The sequence below is a fragment of the Cryptococcus neoformans genome, chromosome 9 (genome assembly GCF_000149385.1).
Source record: "Cryptococcus neoformans var. neoformans B-3501A chromosome 9, whole genome shotgun sequence".
NCBI classification, from domain to species: Eukaryota; Fungi; Basidiomycota; class Tremellomycetes; order Tremellales; family Cryptococcaceae; genus Cryptococcus; species Cryptococcus deneoformans.
Window position 1 is genome coordinate 639,014 of NC_009185.1, and position 18,861 is coordinate 657,874.

At 47.5% G+C, this 18,861-nt stretch overlaps 5 protein-coding genes across 5 annotated transcripts; 2 read left to right on the forward strand and 3 right to left on the reverse strand.

Moving 5' to 3' along the window:
- Positions 1-911: 911 nt before the first annotated feature.
- Positions 912-3,942, forward strand: CNBI2280 (hypothetical protein; the record flags this gene model as incomplete). The annotated part of the gene is made up of 11 exons (XM_768521.1): positions 912-1,113; positions 1,165-1,217; positions 1,267-1,378; positions 1,429-2,009; positions 2,062-2,288; positions 2,345-2,686; positions 2,740-2,877; positions 2,937-3,051; positions 3,105-3,193; positions 3,252-3,805; positions 3,872-3,942. 11 exons carry the CDS (start codon positions 912-914, stop codon positions 3,940-3,942), a joined length of 2,484 nt encoding a protein of 827 aa, XP_773614.1.
- Positions 3,943-4,196: 254 nt separating this feature from the next.
- On the reverse strand, positions 4,197-5,333 carry CNBI2290 (hypothetical protein; the record flags this gene model as incomplete). The annotated part of the gene is made up of 6 exons (XM_768522.1): positions 4,197-4,284; positions 4,332-4,625; positions 4,679-4,840; positions 4,915-5,105; positions 5,163-5,237; positions 5,286-5,333. 6 exons carry the CDS (start codon positions 5,331-5,333, stop codon positions 4,197-4,199), a joined length of 858 nt encoding a protein of 285 aa, XP_773615.1.
- Positions 5,334-5,578: 245 nt separating this feature from the next.
- CNBI2300 (hypothetical protein) lies at positions 5,579-10,347 on the forward strand (the record flags this gene model as incomplete). Its single annotated transcript, XM_768523.1, has 20 exons — positions 5,579-5,581; positions 5,629-5,709; positions 5,766-5,894; positions 5,943-5,985; positions 6,032-6,357; positions 6,402-6,479; positions 6,532-6,616; positions 6,666-6,769; positions 6,821-7,125; positions 7,178-7,273; positions 7,324-7,342; positions 7,390-7,519; positions 7,572-7,980; positions 8,028-8,662; positions 8,713-8,804; positions 8,855-8,983; positions 9,034-9,155; positions 9,207-9,334; positions 9,388-9,449; positions 9,499-10,347. 20 exons carry the CDS (start codon positions 5,579-5,581, stop codon positions 10,345-10,347), a joined length of 3,825 nt encoding a protein of 1,274 aa, XP_773616.1.
- A 153-nt stretch (positions 10,348-10,500) lies between these two features.
- CNBI2310 (hypothetical protein) lies at positions 10,501-12,000 on the reverse strand (the record flags this gene model as incomplete). Its single annotated transcript, XM_768524.1, has 3 exons — positions 10,501-10,606; positions 10,667-11,366; positions 11,421-12,000. 3 exons carry the CDS (start codon positions 11,998-12,000, stop codon positions 10,501-10,503), a joined length of 1,386 nt encoding a protein of 461 aa, XP_773617.1.
- Positions 12,001-12,523: 523 nt separating this feature from the next.
- Positions 12,524-18,671, reverse strand: CNBI2320 (hypothetical protein; the record flags this gene model as incomplete). Its single annotated transcript, XM_768525.1, has 15 exons — positions 12,524-12,663; positions 12,720-13,026; positions 13,078-16,029; positions 16,086-16,415; positions 16,465-16,593; positions 16,642-16,738; positions 16,785-16,868; positions 16,931-16,984; positions 17,045-17,124; positions 17,179-17,277; positions 17,331-17,570; positions 17,619-17,687; positions 17,749-17,888; positions 17,937-18,076; positions 18,127-18,671. The coding sequence occupies 15 exons, from the start codon at positions 18,669-18,671 to the stop codon at positions 12,524-12,526; spliced, it is 5,406 nt and encodes a 1,801-aa protein (XP_773618.1).
- Between the last annotated feature and the right edge of the window lie 190 nt (positions 18,672-18,861).

Here is an 18,861-nt window from a genome sequence, read left to right on the forward strand (position 1 = left end):
CGGCGATCATTACGGCCCGAGCACCTGAGCGCTTGCAGAATGCACAAAATGCACCAACAAGCACCTCTCGAATTCTAGCCGAGACTGGAGACGCTGACTCACCGCCGGTCACTGTCCCTCATACACTTCGGCACAAGCCTAAACTACACTATCACAATAATCACACAGCTTAGAGACGGAGATGATGAGTCGAAGACCGCATCCGAAAGGCACAATCATAATAACAGTAGCCACTCAACCCTTTATCAACATCATACATAGCTTTTCCCCCTGATCTTTTTTGTTGCCTTTGCTTTGTAACTCCCAGCTAGGCCAGCATCATTTCGCTCTATTAATAAAATACTACGTTGATTTTGATTGTTTTAAGGGGGGACTGTATAGCAGTGCGAACTACATTCATATCAATAATCGGGCGATTTGAATCAAAGGCGACAACAAGCCATTATTTAACAGTCCGGCAGCAGGCAAGAGACTAGCGGACAGGCATCAAGAGGAAAGTCTCTACACTTTCGTCTCACAAGTATCAGCCAATCAACATTGTCTCCACTCGATCATGGGCAAGTTATCTTTCTCCAGTACTTATTTTAAATAGAGGAACGGAAAGCTGATGAGAGGAATATCTGCTTTTCACATTCTTCCGACTTTTGCCCCTTCCGCCTATGATCTATGGGGCTCTTCGCCTTTTCTGCGGTCTATGTCGTCTCTCAAAAAACCCATTGTCGCCGTCCCCCCCCCATCCCCCCTCACATCTTCATTTGTTTGATGGTACGTTATGGTCACAATCCGCATTATCTTTTGGCGTTCATTACTATCCCATGGGCAATTCTCGGTTCCTATATCGCTTGCCACTGTTTATGACGATCCATATATGCGGAATCGATCACAATTTCGGTCAATAATATCACACACAAATGCTCTATCTATCAATCTGTCAACAAATAACATCATGCTCTACAGCCCAAGTATCCGAAGAACATAACCCTCACAAGTCACATCCCCTTGCAGTCATACCCCAGCGAGCCTCAAAAAGAAAAAGACAATCCAAATCGGAAGATGAACCAGTATCTGAGGGAAGTCGTACGAAAGAAACTAGCGTTGCATCAGAAAAAAAAGGTGGGTCGTTCGTAACACAGGTAAAATCGCTCTTCCTGATAAGATGCAAAGGTCCACCTCTTCGTCGAGGCGACGCTTGCCTAAGATGCAGAGCAAAAAAGCTGGTAAGTGTTCAATCTAGTGCTTCCTCGCATGTGTACTGAAATCACCCAGAAATGCTCCGCTGAAAAGCCTTCTTGTGATCAATGTTCAAAGCGCAACGATAACTGCGTTTATGACACAGCAAGGCCTGCCACTCGGGTCCAAAAATTGGAAGCGAAGCTAGGTAGGTGATCCATTTATACCATTTTCGAGGGGTCATTAACAGAATCAAAGCCCAAATGGAAGACCAAGAAACTCGCCCTTCCATTGAGCAACAACGACCATCCAGTAGCTCCTTCGAAAGTTCCATTTCCCATGGTCTTCTTACACCGTATGGTAACAGCATAGGTCAAGATGACGGCCTCATATTCTTCAGCGAAAGAGGCTTTGGAGACTTCAATAACGCAATGGTACCTTCACCTAATCCTCAAGCTCTGTATGGCCAACAGAACATAGGAGGGTCGCAAGATGTTCCATTCATGGCATCTTCGTCACCTGCCTTCGTCTCTTCAAAACCAAGCATTGATATACCGAACAGCTTACCGATATTCAATGAATGGTCCTGGCCTCCGAGTGGACTAGGACTTAATCTCTGGAATAATCAAGTTGAAGGGAGTTCTAGCCTGGGAGAACCTCGATTCGCACAAGCTCCCTTCACCGTGATCGGAATGTCACAGGATGTGAGCAACACCTGGAGCCCCACTCAAGAAACGAAGCCCTTGCCTGCGTTTGACGAGACTACAATACCTACTAGTTCAAGTGGGCATCATGTGCTTGATCATAGCGCCACAGGTAGAGGGATGGATGATCTGAACGTAAGTGGTCCTATGCTCTTTGTACGTCAATAAATTTAAAAATCTCTAGCAGGCTTTTTTGGCACCTTCAGACCTTAATACAAAAAATCCAGGTCCTATCGATGGTGATCGACATAGTGGTAAACCGTTTATTCAAAGTGAACAGCCGACTTCGTCACTGCAGGGTCTAGAAGGCCTATCTTATCCCTCACGGGTCCTCCAGATGGGGGGCGGACCAACGCAGCAGCGTCCTTGGCGTTTGAGAGAAGATGACGTGAGCGCCAGTGCTCGGGAGTATCTGTTAGTCCCTTGCACACAATGACCTAATTCGTCCAAACTGATCTCAATCTGATTAGACTTGATCTCTTCTTCAGTCCTGAGCCACCTCGGTACCAATTCGGCTCTGAAGCGTTCACAGAAGCCCAGTTCAGGGCGAAGCTCACTCTTCAACCCTCCTTACAACCCCATCCATCTCTACTTTTCTCCATGTACACTCTTGCAGCTTCAACGTCCTACATCCCTGCCATCCGTTCCCTCGCAGATGAGCTGTCAGAAATAGCCATGAAGAGAATTGAGGAAGCAATAAGAAACAAGGATAGGCTGATTGATGCCATCAATGCTTGCAAGATCATGAGCAAATGGTTCTACGCCAAAGGGAAAGCGTTTGAAGCATATCAATATTCGGCCAAAGCCGTGTCGTAAGTAATCTCAATGTGTGTAAGAACAGGGAAGAGAGCCTGACGGAACACAGTCTCTGTTTGGCGTGTGAGCTCCATCGAATACCTTCTTCCGTGTTTCAGCCATACCAATCAAAGTCACCTCCTTCTGAGGGTGGTATTCTATCAGCTCCAAAAGACCAATGGGAGTTGTGCGAACGTATACACGCATTGTAAGCCAAATTCTATTACAAAATGAGTTAACAGATGCTGACGAACCATCTGTCTATAGTTGGGGAGTATGGGGTAACGAGAAGGGGCAGGAGATCTGTACTTCGTGGACTGGATTGTTGAAAGACGAACTGATTATCACTCCTTTGCCACGGCCACCAGAGCATTTATTTAACGTAAGGCACTTTATGTGATGCCCATCCTGTCATGAAGCTGATGTTAGGATAAGGGTGCAATGCATGGCATCGAGGATATAACACTGCGAGATTTGTACGACTTACCACATCGCACCAACCCTCCGTGTTTTGAACCCTTATAGTAAGTCGTCTTCGATAGTCCACAATGACAAAGCGCCGACTGAATTCATTCATAATAGCGCACTTTTGCTTGCTAGTGTTCACCTGTTTACTCGAGCGAACAATTTGACGTCTAATCCTCCGGAATCTAATCCTTCATACCGTTCTTTATCACTCGCATCATCAGTCTCCGTGAGGCAAAGGTTTCCTCGAGCATGTGAGGAAATTGCCTTGGCCTGTACTTATTTAGAGGAGACTGTGAGTCAGAACTGGCCCCTTGAAGACGGTCCTGAAGGACAAGCCGGGAAAGGATGGTTTATTGAGGACGTACCCGTAATGTTCCTGTTGCTCAAATGCTCTAAAATTCGCCTGTTATTCCCGCCTCAAGATCCTGGCAATCAAAACGAGTTTATCTCACTGGTAATGGAAAGCGGTGACTTGGTGATGAAGTGGATAAATAGAACAGATTTTGGAAACGTTGCTGGGAGTGCACCGTCTGCCAGGAAAGATAACAAAGACTCGTACAGGAATAAGAATGGTCTGAGTGGGCCCTATAGATTTGTGCAATGGAGGTTTGTTGCCGAGCGAATGAAGGAGTGTGCAGCGCTGCTGAGAGAGAGTGGAAGGCTACTTGGTGAGTACCAATCTTTGTCGCCGCTTGCAAAACCCTTTGTCTGACAATGGTCTTGATGGGAAACAGAAGCCCAAACATGTTCGGAAAAGGCTGAAGCTATTCGGGAAGGAGTCGAGAAGCTACCTAACTCATTTTAAATAACAATTATTGTATCCTTGTTGAGGTATCAATTGTTGGATCTATCAGCTGTATCAGTACATGTGAATTATGAATATCTCAGCTTTCGGTGTTCTAGAACTGCAAACACTAGATGGAAGCACAAGCACATTATACTTGCATCGTCGCTCGGCCGAACGAGTACGAAAAATGTACATGTTAAGGTAAATCAGTTGGTATTACTGTATAATGAGGTCGTCAAAGTGGATCAAGAACCAAAGGTAGTATAATAGGTTTAATAGGGTTTGTCAACGAGATTTTCGCCAGCAGCTGCCGGAGATGCTTTGCCTAAACGGCCTGAAGAAAACCCGTACAAGTAATTTCTAGATGGGGTCAGCAATATCACCATGACATAAATAAATGAGCTCACTTGTAGTAATCATCATTCAGGTGTCCGTCAAAGTAGATCGTTTGGATCCTGAAAAAAACTGCGGCGGTCAAGAGAGAATCTGATCCTGCTTGGTGCTGAGGTCCTATTCTCTTGACGCCCAGTGACTCTGCAATTTCTTGTAATCCCCCTCGAAGAGTTTTAATGGACCGCACAATATGCTTGATGTCGTAGATACAAGGGAACCAAATAAAGAGAAGGCGGAAAAAGTCTGTTTCATCTGCTGGAAGAGGTTCACATGTAAGGATCTTGAGAAGATATCCAAAATCGTACCCTCTAATGTGAGTCAGCAATGTCCGCGAAAGTTACGAAGGGATTCAAAGGCGTACGAGTGGAAAGACACCCATTTTATATTGTCAAAGAGAACAAGCCCAGATGTGATGAGAAGCTCGCCAAAGTATTCGACGTCGATTCCTTCTTCCTCGTTGCGCTTGAAATCGATTCCTGAGCTTTTTAATAAATCGATGGAGTCTGGAGCAAACATGTCCTCTCTTTTAGAATAAAGGATATCGTTAGCGCGCGACTTGGACAAAGAACGTCCCATTGAAAGCTGAACCTGACTCACCCCAAGCTAAACGCGAAATTAAACTGCCATGTTGAAACCTCTGGCGAATCTCCGTTTTCATCACATAATGTGATGCCCAGTTGGATGATCTTGAGCATATCGACATTGCAGCGCATAGTTTGGAAGTGATAATCTGAGCCGGTCTTGAAGTTGCCTATTGGACGCGCGACAATACCGGGAAATTCAGTATCCTACAGACACGTTAACCATCAATTATAGAATATCTTGAGCTAATTTGTGGGACATACCATGGAAATGTAAGGATATCGTTCGACAGCTTGTCTCAGAGCTGCAAACTCTGATTCGAGGTTGTCTGCCCATATCTGTCATGTTGTCAGCGACTGGCTGAGCGAGCGGGAGGAGGTGCGGACTTCTCTTATTCCATAGTCTTTTGATGGTAATTGCTCTTGCTGGGGCATTGTGAGAAGGGTGGATGACATGGCGATGAGGACAAAGTGCTGTGAGAGAGCGTTGAAAGAGGTTGACGACGTGTTGCGATGGAGGATGATGGAAAGTGGGGGCATGAATAAACTCTCGGACGTGGCCGCCGTCATCGTCGTTCGGCGGGCATCATCATCTACCCATTCACGGTAAGCAGCTCATCCATCCACGCATCCACATCGCCTAAGCATCTTTCTTCCTTACTTCACACACGTAAAGCACCATGGTATGTATCACCACACTCACATTAAGCAAAACTGAAATTCGCCAAAGGCTCCTTCAAAGAAAGCAGGAAAGAAGGGCGCCGTCGGCGGCTTCTTATCAGGAGCCTCTAAGCCTCAGAAGGTCCAAAAGGTCAGCATTCGTCATTTGCCTATCTATGTTTATGAGCTAATCTAAGTATCCACAAGGCCGACTGGAGTGAAGGGTTCACAAAGAAGAAGGCCGCAGGTGTTCCCGACATGACTTTGTTGAGCACAATCACTAACGAGGCTATCAACGACAACCTCAAAGTACGATTCCAGAATCAAGAGATCTATGTATGTATTCCATTGTCAACCCTTAACGAAAGCTAACTTTGCCACAAGACATATATTGCCCATGTTTTGATTTCTGTCAATCCATTCCGAGGTACTTCGATTACTCAGCCGTCACGTTACTTGCTAACAACGAGTAGACCTTGGTATCTATACGAATGACGTCCTCAACTCATATCGAGGCAAAAACCGTCTTGAAATGTCCCCTCATGTCTTTGCTATCGCCGAATCAGCCTATTATCGTATGACAACCGAAAAAGAGAACCAATGTGTCATTATTTCTGGTGAATCAGGTGCAGGCAAGACCGAAGCCGCCAAGAGGATCATGCAATATATCGCCGCGGTGTCAGGAGGCGCCGAGGGCGGCGGTATTGAGGGAATTAAGGAAATGGTTTTGGCCACGAACCCTCTTTTGGAGAGTTTCGGTTGTGCAAAGACTCTGAGAAACGATAATTCCAGTCGACACGTAGGTCTGTTAATAGGCCGTCTGTCCTAGCTGACGTGGCGTAGGGTAAATACCTTGAGATTATGTTCAATGGCATGGGGCAGCCAGTCGGTGCTCAAATCACCAACTATCTTCTGGAAAAGGTCAGCCTTTTCAGCTATCAATCTAGGAAAGGACGCTGAAAGCGATTCTCAGAACCGGGTGGTCGGACAAATCGACGACGAGCGAGACTTTCACATCTTCTATCAGTTCACCAAGGGTGCTAGTGCCAAAATGAAGGGTCAGTTTAGTTTTTCGTCTTGAGTCGCCTGCTAACGATACGCGTAAAGAGGCATTTGGTTTACAAGGCCCTGAGGCGTACGCATATATCAGTCGAAGTGGTTGTCTGGATGTCAAGAGTATTAACGATGTGTCCGATTTTCAGGAGACTTTGGTGTGTCCCTAATCTCTTTTGGAAGTTGTGTGTTGATTAACAATGTACAAGCGAGCAATGCAAGTCATCGGTCTCACATCGGATGAACAAGATTCGATTTTCCGTATCCTTGCTACCATCCTTTGGCTCGGTAACATCGACTTTGTCGAGGGCGACGACGGCAACGCTGCAATCTCTGATTCCGGTGTGGCGGACTTTGCAGCTTATTTGTTGGAAGTTGATTCGGCGCAATTGCAAAAAGTGCTGTTGATGAGAATTATGGAGACGCAAAGAGGCGGAAGGAGGGGTAGTGTTTATGAGGTTCCTCAAAACGTAGCCCAAGCTTCTTCCGGAAGAGATGCCCTTGCAAAGGCCTTGTGAGTGACGCTAGCGTTTGAAGCTTGAACGCGAGCCCTGACTGTAAATTAGATACAACAATTTGTTCGAATGGATTGTCAGCCGAGTCAACATTTCAATGAAGCCTCAAACTCCTTCTCAATACGTCATTGGTGTGCTTGATATCTAGTATGTTCCTGAATACAGCACCGTCATTTTCTGCTGACAACTATAAACAGCGGTTTTGAAATTTTCCAAGTTAGTTACAGATTGCAGCCATTAAAGATTTGCTGACTCTGTAAAAGGATAACTCATTCGAACAACTTTCTATCAACTATGTCAATGAAAAGCTTCAGCAAATCTTCATCGAACTGACATTAAAAGCCGAACAAGAGGAGTATGTCCGAGAACAAATCAAGTGGACTCCTATCAAGTGTAGGTTGACGAAGTTTCTGGCAATTGGTGACGATTGCTCATCTCTTCATAGTCTTTGACAATTCCGTGGTTTGCTCTCTCATTGAAGACCGTCGTCCCGCCGGTATTTTCGCCACTCTCAATGACGCCACTGCTACTGCCCACGCCGATCCGTCTGCTGCCGACAACTCTTTCATTCAGAGATCGAGTATGCTCGCTTCCAACCCTAATTTCGAAGCACGAGGCAACAAGTTCCTTATCAAACATTATGCTGGTGATGTGCTCTATACTGTAGCGGGGATGACTGATAAGAATAAGGACACTCTCATCAAGGATATCTTGGATCTTATCGAGGGCAGTAAGGATCCATTCTTACATACCCTTTTCCCCGACAAGGTGGATCACACCTCCAAGAAGAGGCCTCCGACCGCAGGTGACAAGATCAAGTTGTCTGCCAACTTACTCGTTGAGAACCTTATGAAGTAAGCGTATATTTTATGACGATTATCTTGAGCTAATGAGTCGACAGCTGTCAACCACACTATATCCGAACAATTAAACCCAACCAGCACCGCTCGCCGACAGAATACGATGACAAGGCCATTCTACATCAAATTAAATACCTTGGTCTTCAAGAAAATATCCGTGTCCGTCGAGCAGGTTTTGCCTATCGAGCCGAATTCTCCAAGATGATCCAGCGATTCTACTTGCTGTCGCCTGCCACGTCTTATGCCGGTGATTACATCTGGACAGGCGATGACCGTTCGGGTTGTGAGAGGATATTGACGGATGCCAAGATCAAAAAGGAAGAGTGGCAAATGGGTGTAACCAAGGCATTTATCAAAAATCCCGAAACCTTGTTTTACCTCGAAGGAGAGAGGGATAGGTACTGGCACACGATGGCGTCACGTATTCAACGTGCTTGGCGAGCGTACGTCAGAAGGAAGCATGAAGCGGCCACCAAGATTCAAAGATTCTGGAGGAATCAGCGTGAAGCACTTGTGTACGAACGTAAGAGAGACTATGGCCACCAAGTGCTCGCCGGGAAGAAGGAGAGGAGGAGGTTCAGCTTGTTGGGCATGCGCAAATTTATGGGAGACTATCTGGACATAGCTGGAGGGAGTGCTCAGGGAGAGATGCTGAGAAATGCGGCTACCATATCTCGTGGGATCTCGTGTTTTACGACTATGTTCAAGGCTAATAAATGCACTCAGCTGCCGAGCAAGTTCATTTCAGCTCGAGGGCGGAGCTGCTTGTCTCCAAACTTGGTAGATCAAGTAAACTGAGTCCGCGATTCCTTATCATCGTGCGTTGGTCATTGCGTTATCTATTCACAGGAAACTGATTTCAGGATAGACGGACAAAGCGGTCTACTTTGTTGTCTCGCAGGCCAGAGATGGCCGAGTTTCCACAAGTTTGGAGCGCAAAATCCCGCTGGTGACAATCAAGGCGATCTCAATGACCAACTTGCGAGATGACTTTGTAGTAAGTCTATTGGCATGAATGTTTATATTCCAAGCTAATTAGATGAGTAGGCTCTCAATGTCAACGCATGTGAGGAGGGTGACCCCATCTTCACCTGCGTTTTCAAGACAGAAATGATAACCGTCATCCTCACCCTGACGGGTGGGAATATGTCCGTCAACATTGGTCCTACGTGAGTATATTATCCTAAGAAGCATTGATATAGGCTTACATTGCCTTACAGGATTGACTACGCTAAGAAGAAGGATAAGCGAGCAGTCATCAAGACGCAGAAGAACGAGGCAGTGAGAGGTGACGCAACATACAAGAGTCATACCATTCAAGTTGGCTCAGGAGAGCCTCCTAATAGCTGTAAGCACAAGTAGGCCAATATTAGAGAAAAGACCCACTCATACACTGTCCAGTGTCGAACCCTATGCCTCCTCGGAAACCCAAGGTCAAGAAGGCTGCGAAGACCGCTTCTTCGGTGAGTGAATATCTCGACCACTTGAAGCCCATACTGACCATGCGAATAGAGTCGACCCGTAAACTCTGGTCGGCCTGCCGCTGTTGCCCTCCCTGGTGCCACAAAGCCTGCTGCTCCCCCTGCTCTTTCCAGCATGCCCTCCCACACACCTGTTGTTACGAAACCAACTGCTATCCCTACGGCAGCCATCGGTGCCGCGCGCGCACCTCCATCCATCCCCGGCCGTGCAGCCGCCCCTCCTCCCCCCCCACCACCGCCACCACCTGCAGGTCCCCCTAAGGAGTTCTACAAGGCTCTTTATAACTTTACTGGTCAGGAAGGAGAGATGAATTTGGTCAAGGGAGAAGAAGTAGAGGTCAAGGAGAAGGATGACAATGGATGGTGGATGGTCGTAAAGAACGGGCAAGAAGGTTGGGCCCCGTCAAATTACCTGAAAAAGGTGGAACAGGCACCGCCACCCCCTCCTCCCCCACCCCCCCCGTCCCGTCCCGTGGCAGCTCGACCCCCTGCAGCCTCTTCTGCTCCCACTGCTCCCGCCGTTACCAACGGCTCCGCGGTCCCCTCTTGGAAAGCGAAGAACGCTGCATCTGCCACACCTTCCGCAGACTCTACGCCCCCGACTTCCCGTCCAGCCTCTTCCGCTTCCAAGGTCCCACCTGCGATTAAGGCGAAACCTTCCATCCCTGCCAAACCTGCTATTCCTGCCAAACCCCAAGTAGGCGCAAAACCTGCTCCTGCGATTGGTGGCAAACCACCTGTGCCTACAGCACCAAAAGTACAACCCAAGGCAGCTAGCAAACTAGGACAAGTGGCGCAACCTGCGAAAGCTCCTGGACAATTGGATTTAGCTGCTGCATTTGCGAAGAGAGCAGCTAGGGCCCAGCAGGAGGAAGACTAGACCTTGGCTATCGAAAAATTAGGATGTAACGAGTTAGAGGTGTAGGATTTGTATGGTGTTTTGGGAAACAATTATATGTTACAATACGTAGCTACAGATGCATTTTGAAGAGCGCTGGATACTACTATGCGTTCACGGAAGGCTTTGGGGTGATCATTCTCCAGCGACAGGCCACATGTAGAACACTGCCAACGATCTATATGGTCTCCACCCTTCAGTGAGAGCCTCCATTTCCTTTGGTGTCAAATAGGCTCCGCCCCTGGAGCACAATTGAAATTAGCGATGGATATGTCGTATCATCTGAGAGGCAAAGACTCACTTGACTTTCTTTCCGTTCAAGCGGGATTTCAGAATATCTACAGACAGACCTTCTAGTAACGGAACGGCACGATGGGGGTCCCAATCAGGATGTTCTAATGGGGCTGTAAGCATCACCTCCGGAGTCGGGCCCGGAAGTGTCTTTGGTGGAACTTCGACAGTTTCGCGGGGCATAGCAGATGGTGTGGATGGTGTTCGAGGCCCTTGTGCAACGCTTGCACCTGATGGGGCCGCAGGCGTATGTAAGGCGCCCATTTTAGGTAGAGGGTTCTCGGATGTGTCGTTAGGAGTCAATGGCGTAGGAGGAAAAGCGCTCGAGGTCACATGCTTGACTGGAGTACTTCCTTTTATGTTCGTATCCAGCTCACCTTCCCCCTTATCATCAACCTCTTCCTTGACTTCCTTCTTCTCGCCCTTGTTGGCTTTTCCCTTGGTCTTCTTGGGTGTGTTGGTACCAGAAGATTTCTTTTCTAGTGCACCATGAGCAGCTAAAGCCCATTTGAGAAGACCCTTCTGTACACCCAAGTCGCCCACGGCCAAAATGTCTGGGCGACGAAGAGAGAATATCATAAACATGTCTACTGTCCATTGCCCAATACCGCGGACAGCAATGAGAGCTTTTGAAATTTCTTCGTCTGTTCCACTTTGCAGCAATTGAGTTGACAGTTGACCGGAGGCAAAGTGGTCAGCCAGCGACAAAACTGAAGGACGACAGATTAGCATCGTGAATACTGAGATATATTCAATCTACATACCGTACTCCGCCTTTCTTCCGCTCAAACCAACTCCTTTCAGTGATGTTACATCTTGCATAAGGACCATTTGAGGTGAAGGGAACCCCTCCTTCTCATGTGTAAACCCGAACAAAGCCCTGAACCTTGTATTTATAGCTCTGGCCGCCATCCAAGAAACCTGTTGTCCAATAATGGAAGTTACAAGTGTCCTGAAGGGATCAATAGCTTCCAGGTTCACAAATGGTCGACAAGGTAAATGCTCGAAAAAGAGTGAAAACCGCGGGTCCAAGGCAGAGAGATGAGATATGGCTGAGGGGAGGTTGAAATTCAGTGTCGGAGGGAGCAGAGTAGGTTGAGGAACCGTAGGTAGGTCAACAGCTGTAGAAGGAGGCTGGATATCCATTATACTTGGCTCCACCTTCTGCTTTTTTTTGGACGGCTTCAAGTGGCCTTTCCCTGCTGAGAGAGAAAGTGCTCCACTATCTGGTTTCGCTCGCTTGGAAGTAGCAGTGCTCGTCGTGTTCGTCCTTGCTGCTCTAGTTACAGACGGGATACCTAGAGCAGGATCTGACTTAGCTGTCTCACTTCTTGTAGATGGCATCTGGTTTCTCGTTATTCAAATAGGGAGGACGAGACGGACGGGATGTACGATTACATAGAACTACTACTCCGTTACCCAAAAAGTCCCCCGCGACACGCAATGTTAGTGGTGCGTCACCGACGTGCCTGAACACTTGATATTCTTTTTAAATAACATCATGTATTTTGCTGTTCGTTGGAACCCCCCCCCCCCCCGCCAGCGACGAGGAAGGATCATCATGTTCAGAAATGAGTACGAGAAGTAAGGAAATGATTGCAAAATCAAAACTTAAAAGTTGGCCAGCGCAGAATCTACTTATATACATATGATTTACCCGTACTCTGTACGCATAATCAGTGCCGGGTGTACGTCACTTTTGAGGTCTATTTAAACAATATGGATGAATATTATAAATCGAAAGAAGGGAAAGCTACTATTTATGAGATTGCCCTGAATGGTCGTAATCTAAGCGATTATACACACCCATCATATTATCACATTATAAACAGGAAGGACCCAAAAATCGAACTTTGGGAGCAGACAATTAAGGCCTGCGCTGTCTGGGGATAGACCAAGTTGCCTGATTCACTCTGAGAGGCTCCCTTGTGGGGGACGCGGGCCCTTGCTTGCTTCCCTTGTCGGGCGTTTCGAATATTGCTTTTGCTCTGTTGACTTTGTTTGATTCTGGTGATTAAAAGTTAATCAGTGGTTGCCCTGGATGTTAATGCGTAGTAACTCACCAATCAAAAGATCAATGTCGTGCTCTATGGTTACCCTCCTTCCTTTCCTCACAGACGCATTGCTAAATTGGCTGGAGTGCATGGGCAACGGAGTGGGAGTAGTGGGAAGAGCCAAGTTACGAGCGGTGAACGTTGAGGGGAAGCCCTTGGCAGGTGTTGCGGTGGCAGGAGATTCGGTGGGGGAGTGGGAGATGGAATGTGATTTTCCTCGAAATCTGTTGGGCGGGAGGGGAGAAGAGGGAGACAACGAGGTACTGGTTGTGTCGTTCGTGAGTAATCGCACAATCTCACGCTGCTTCTCCATCTCCTACAAGGCTCTGTTTAGCACTGACATGTCGCACCATGGGGAAGCACTCACCTTGGACCACCTTTCAATCTTCATTCGTTGCTCGTCGATGATTCCCTTCTGCACCTCTACCACCTTCTCCAATCTCTCAATCTCATCCTTATGCCCAACATGCAGTCTGGCCATAGAGCTTTCTCTCTCTCCTGCACCAAATCCAGCGGTTGTGCCCTTGAGTTCTCTTGCCTTCATGCCTTTAATCGAAGCATCACCCATCTCTCCACTATTGACCCAAGGACCTGGGGTGGAAAGTGTGCGGAGTCGAGCGGAGACAGAAGTTGACGAAGAAAGTGTTTTATTCTCCTTATGGCGGGCTTCTAGCTCGACAACATCTTTGGCAAGCTTAGTGACTTTTTCGCGATGTGCGTCGGCCTCAGTTTTGGCGTCACTCGCTTCAGCCTTTGCCGTGCTTAAAGACTCCCGAAGGACGAGCAACTCTTTCCTGAGGGTATTCACCTCCTTGGAATACTCGGCTTTAGCGTCCTTCTGCGCAGCCTCTGAAGCGGTTTTGTGGGCCTTGAATTGAGCTTGCAACTCGGTATGAGCGGCTTCAAGAGAGGTAAGCTTTTGATTAGCCGTCCGATGTTCGGCCAGTTCCGCCCCGAGGTCTTTCTGTTTCTCAGAATCGGTCTTTGAGGAGGCAAAGACTTCACTCAGTTCCTTCTCCGCAGCTTGCCGGGAGGCAGACTCTGCCTCAAGAAGTTGCCGTAGTCGTTGTTCCGTCAAAGCAGCCACTTCAAGCTGCTCACGCAATTGAGCCTGAGAAACTGATTCCTCGCTGAGACGTTGGTGGAGCCGTTGCTCAGTTGAGGAAGCCGCCTCTAGCTTTTCTTTCAATGCGGAGACGTTGTCGTTGGCTATTTGTTGAGCAACGATCTCTGCTTCGACGCGCTTCTGCATATCTTGATTGGCGGTCTCACTGATACACTGCTTCTCAATCAGCTCGGTAAACTTCCTTTCCGCCTCTTGCTTGTTCTTGAACTCTGCCTCATCTTTGACTCGCAGCTCTTCCATCTCACTCTGCAAACGACCCTCCGTGTCTTGTAGCCTTCTCTCGAGTTCTTCTCTAGCCATTTGTTCATCGCCGAGCTTCTTTTGAAGGCTTGCCGCCTCAGAGCTTGACGCTTCACGCTGACGACCCAGTTGAATGATTTTCTTTTCCGCAACCCTACGAGCAGTCGATTCCACCTCGAGTATCTTGCGCAGCCCAGCTTCAGAGGTGGTTATGGTGTCATGCTGATGTTGAAGTGCGGTAAGGTCCTCTTCGACCTCTTGACGGCGACTGACGGCGGACTGAAGCTGTTGACGGAGTTGCGCATTTTCAGATTCCCAAAATAACGTGATTTCTTGGAGCTTGCTTTCAACGTTCTCCCTACTGGTGACCTGGGCCTCGAGCTGCTTCCGCAGATCATTCTCTAGAGCTTTGAAAGACGTGTGCCTTTTCTCCACGCCCTTCAATCTTTGCTCAAGCTCTTCCCTGGCTTTTGCCTCCACATCTAGTTTCATTTGCAGCTCCGTTTCTGCAGAAGTTCCAACTTCTCGCAACTTCTCCAATTCATTCAGTTTCTCTTCTGCTTCTCTCCTCTTATGGGCTTCGTCTTCTATCCTGACCCTCCATTCCTTTTCTCCCGCTTCCAGAGCACTTTCCATCTCACTTAGACGTCTTTCAACATCTTTGCGCTCGTCCACGGCCTTCTCGATTCTTGACTCTTGAGTTTCCATCTCTTTTTGGGTAATGTCGAGTTGCCTTGCAAGCTCCTTGGCTGATTGCCGTTCGGTGTCCAGATTTCGAGTGAGCGCCTCAACAGCAGCCCGCTGGGAATCGAGCTGTTCTTTGAGGAATGCGAGCTGGGTTTCGAGCTCATGTCGAGTGGTAATTTCGTGTTCTAACTGAGCGTTGGCCACTCCAGCAGCTTCCTTGAGCTTTTCGAAGGCTTGATCTCTTTCTTCTTGCGCAGTACGACGCCCTTCAGCCTCGTAAGATAACTTCTTCTCCAATGATCGATTGGCTTGAGCTGCATCCTCGAGCGTTTTAAGGGCTTCTACAAGACGAGCCTTTGATTTGGCCTCACCTTGCTTCAAGGTCTCAATACTTGCTTCCATTTCAGCCTTGCTTCTGTCCCAGACCGCTTTTTCATCCTCCCTGAGCCTCCTCAGGTTCCCAATCTCCTCTCTTAGCTCTCCCAGAACTTTTGTCTCGTTTGCCATAGCTTCCTTCTGGAAGTTTTCCAGATCTTCGGCCGCCCGATCACGTTGCTTTTTTGTTTCGGCGTGTTCATTCCGGAGTTCTTCCAATGCTGTTTCGCGAGACAATTTGGCAGAGAGCAAATCGTTGATCTGTGCTGTAAGAGTCGAGATAGAAGTTTCGTACTCCGCAAATCTCGTCGAGGCATTCTGTGCTGAAGAATAGATACTGGCATGCTCCTTTTGGAGAACTTCTAATTGAGATTTGATGCTTTCCACTTCTCTCCTGGCATCTTTCTCCCCCTCTTCGGCCTTTTTTCGAGCTGCAGCTTCGTCTTCCAATAGCTTGACTCTTTGCTCAATTTCCTGTTTATCCTTCACTGCCATGTCCAACTGCTTCTGTACTTCCTGCAACCTTCCTTCATCTTCAATGGCCAACTCTTCTCGGCTCTTTCGTAGCTCCAAGACTTTTTCTTCGAGCTCATCAATCTTGGTGGCCTTATCTTCGATTGTAGCTACTAGATCAGCTCGAGTAGTTTCAAGTTGTGAATTGCGATCTCGAAGGTCAGTTTCGGTAGTCCGAAGCGTGGCTTGCAATGCGGAAAGAGATTTGAGGGTGGTGGATAATTCGCTGCTGAGGGCCGCAATACGTTCGTCTCTCTCTGACAATTGAGAGGCTCGGGACAAGGCAGATGCAAGATTCCGGTTGGCAAGAGAAAGCTCTTCTTCCTTCTGCCTTAGACTTTTTCTCAATGTTGCCAACGCAATATCGTGGTCAAAATTCTAGAATACTGTCAGTATAAATATGAGGGCAAATGACGAGGAGACCATCTGCTTACTGGTACGCCATTGTCACCGATGGCAGACAGTCTTCCCATGATTCCTGGCGCATCTTCCTCTTCTTGAACCCTCGTCAACCCACTAACTGCTCTTCTGTCCACCTTCTTGGGAGTGCCCATCCCCAAGCCTATCCGGTCTGAACCAGTTGACATTATTGCAGAAAAGTCGCTAATTCTTCTGCGTTTGGGCTTGGGAGGTGACATAGGGACACCCATGATGGTGGAGGAATGTCGAGGAAGTTCAGAAGTAAGGATTTCAGAATTGAGTTTAGCCAGCTGAGCGGTCAGTTTTGCCTTTCGAGCCTCCATGGCGGCCACAGATTCGGCCAACTATCGAAGTATAAACAAAAGGTGGCCACATAGTAAAAGGACGACGCACATCGGTAACTTGATCAGTGTCAGGTTCCATTTTGCTCGGTCTGCTATTGGTAAGACCCGTAAGCCTAGCCCTTAATTCCTCAATTTCTTGATCTTTCGCTCGAATCAAAGCTCGCTCAGAAGCAGGAAGCTGTTTTATGTGAGTCTTGGGAGCTCATGGTTATCTCAACACACTTACAATGTTCTTCTTGGCGTTTGTCTTCACTTGGGAACATCGACCAGCGAACTTAAGAGTCTCCAGAGTCTCACCGCAATGTTCTTCCTCAGCTGACAGTCTGACAGACGTCAACTGAAGCTCTTATCACCTGAGAACATACTTACGTGCAGATCACACAGATGTTGGAGTCACCTCCGAGGGCATTCTCCAAGAGATGCGTCAGTTTAGAGTTACGGTAAGGGATATGTCTAAACCCATTTCAATTAGCAGTCGTCCGTCTCCGATGTCTCCCAAAGGTTCAAATACTCACGAAGCTTTGGTCTTTTCTGTGAGCTTGTTGATTACCTCACGCAGCGCTAAGAGACTATCACCGTCAATCAGTCCATATCCCTTCAGGTCCGCCGGGCTCATATATCTTTCCCACCTTTGATTGATATGTTTTCCTTCACCACGCCTCTCCGAATCTGAGACAGCTTTTTCAGAACCGGCTAAGTCAATAAGATTCTAGGCAATCAACTGCTGTTAGATTCAAATCCGGGACGCAAGTGATATACTCACCAAACGCGACAATCTGATGTCCTCATCGCCGTCACCATCTCTTGGTCTAGACTCTATTACAATAGTGAAAACGCAGTGTGATCGTGATGATCGCTCATTCTAGGTGAAAAGTCAGCCACGTATCTTTACTAGATTTAGGCCATGGCAGATACCCAATCTGTGGCACCAATCCTTCTTTGTGCATTGCCTTTCTCTAAAAGTTCCATGACATCTTCGGGAGTAGAGACGATCTCCTCTACCAGAGGTTCGACGTAGACCTTGCCTTTTGAGGTATGGATTGACGGCTTTTCATCGTCCCTCAGAGGTCCCTTTTTGAAGTTTAATAGATCTCGAAGTGTCTCATTGTAGATTTCAATATATGACACCCGCAATAAGAATGCTCGGTCGGGTTCCTATCAAGCCGTCAGATGAATCCTCTTAGTGTTCAGAGCACAATATACCTCAGTAATGGCGTCAAAGACGCCATCGACGGCACATGGAATTATACCAAGTTCTGTCGGTATGCCAGTCTGTGGACAAAAAGTGAGCGAGATGGCGTATTTATGAGTAAGAAGACAGGGTACTGCTTACCATTGTGAAAGATTTTCCACTTCCAGTTTGACCATAAGCAAAGACTGTACTGTTGAAACCATTCATTGCCTTATCAATTAAAGGCGCAACTTTGTCAACATAAAGTTCTGGTGTTTTCGAAGGATATTCAAGGAGTTTGTCTGAATGAATGGTAAGCTTTGATCGACGGTTTATCAGACTTCGCTTGCCAAATGTGTATGTATAAGTATCCTCTCTTCCAGCTTTTCCTCCTCGTTGTTTAACCTTTGGGTGATTGTCAGACAATGTAAGTGATGTCGATGTGATCTCGTAGGCCATAGAGCTGAATGAACTTTGGGTGGGCTTTATTCTACACATGGCTTAGTGATCTAGTTTTGCCATTGGAACTGGATAACATACCTCACACAAACGACAACCTTGTCAGAGGAATTGGATCCTGATGAAGGACGAGAAGTTCTCTGAGCAGGCATCGTACTAGGTATCATCATAGATGTTCTAGCCTGTGCAGGTGGGGTTTGGACCATAGCGGAGGTGCTTGCACTGGCGGTAGTCAAAGTTGAAGCGCTATTTGACGCTTTGAGGCCATCATTCACACTAGAACTGCTTTTGACTTTGACCTTGATATTCCCCACGGCAGCCGCAGCCAGCCTCTCTGCCAGTGTCTCTCGCTTCTTTGCTTTGTTGCTACTCGACATTGACACTGGTTCAGTGTTAATGACCTTTCTCTTGGGCGTTTTAGTGTGGTTTCTGACGTCTTCTTCTGCGTCGCTGCTCTCTGTGGATTCTACGTCTCCCCTGTGTATTCTTGACTTGGGTAGCTTGCTAGGCGATGTGGTGGAGGGAGCCATGATATTGCTCTCCGGGAGAGCCGGCGGTAGACCTACTGCGAGAGACGGGGAAGATGGTTGTCGTGAAAGTGTTGATTTGTTGGGAGATAGAGACATGTGGTGGGAGGTGGGTGGCGTATGCAGAGGGTTAGTTGCGGAGAGACATGGGGTGGAAATGTTATATATATAGTTGAAGAAAGCAGTCTATCAAGAGGAGACGAAGGACATGTTTGTTTTGTTGACGCTTTCGGCGATTCAGGATCACTCAACAAAAATCAGGCACCATCATCACAAAAAGTCATGACGT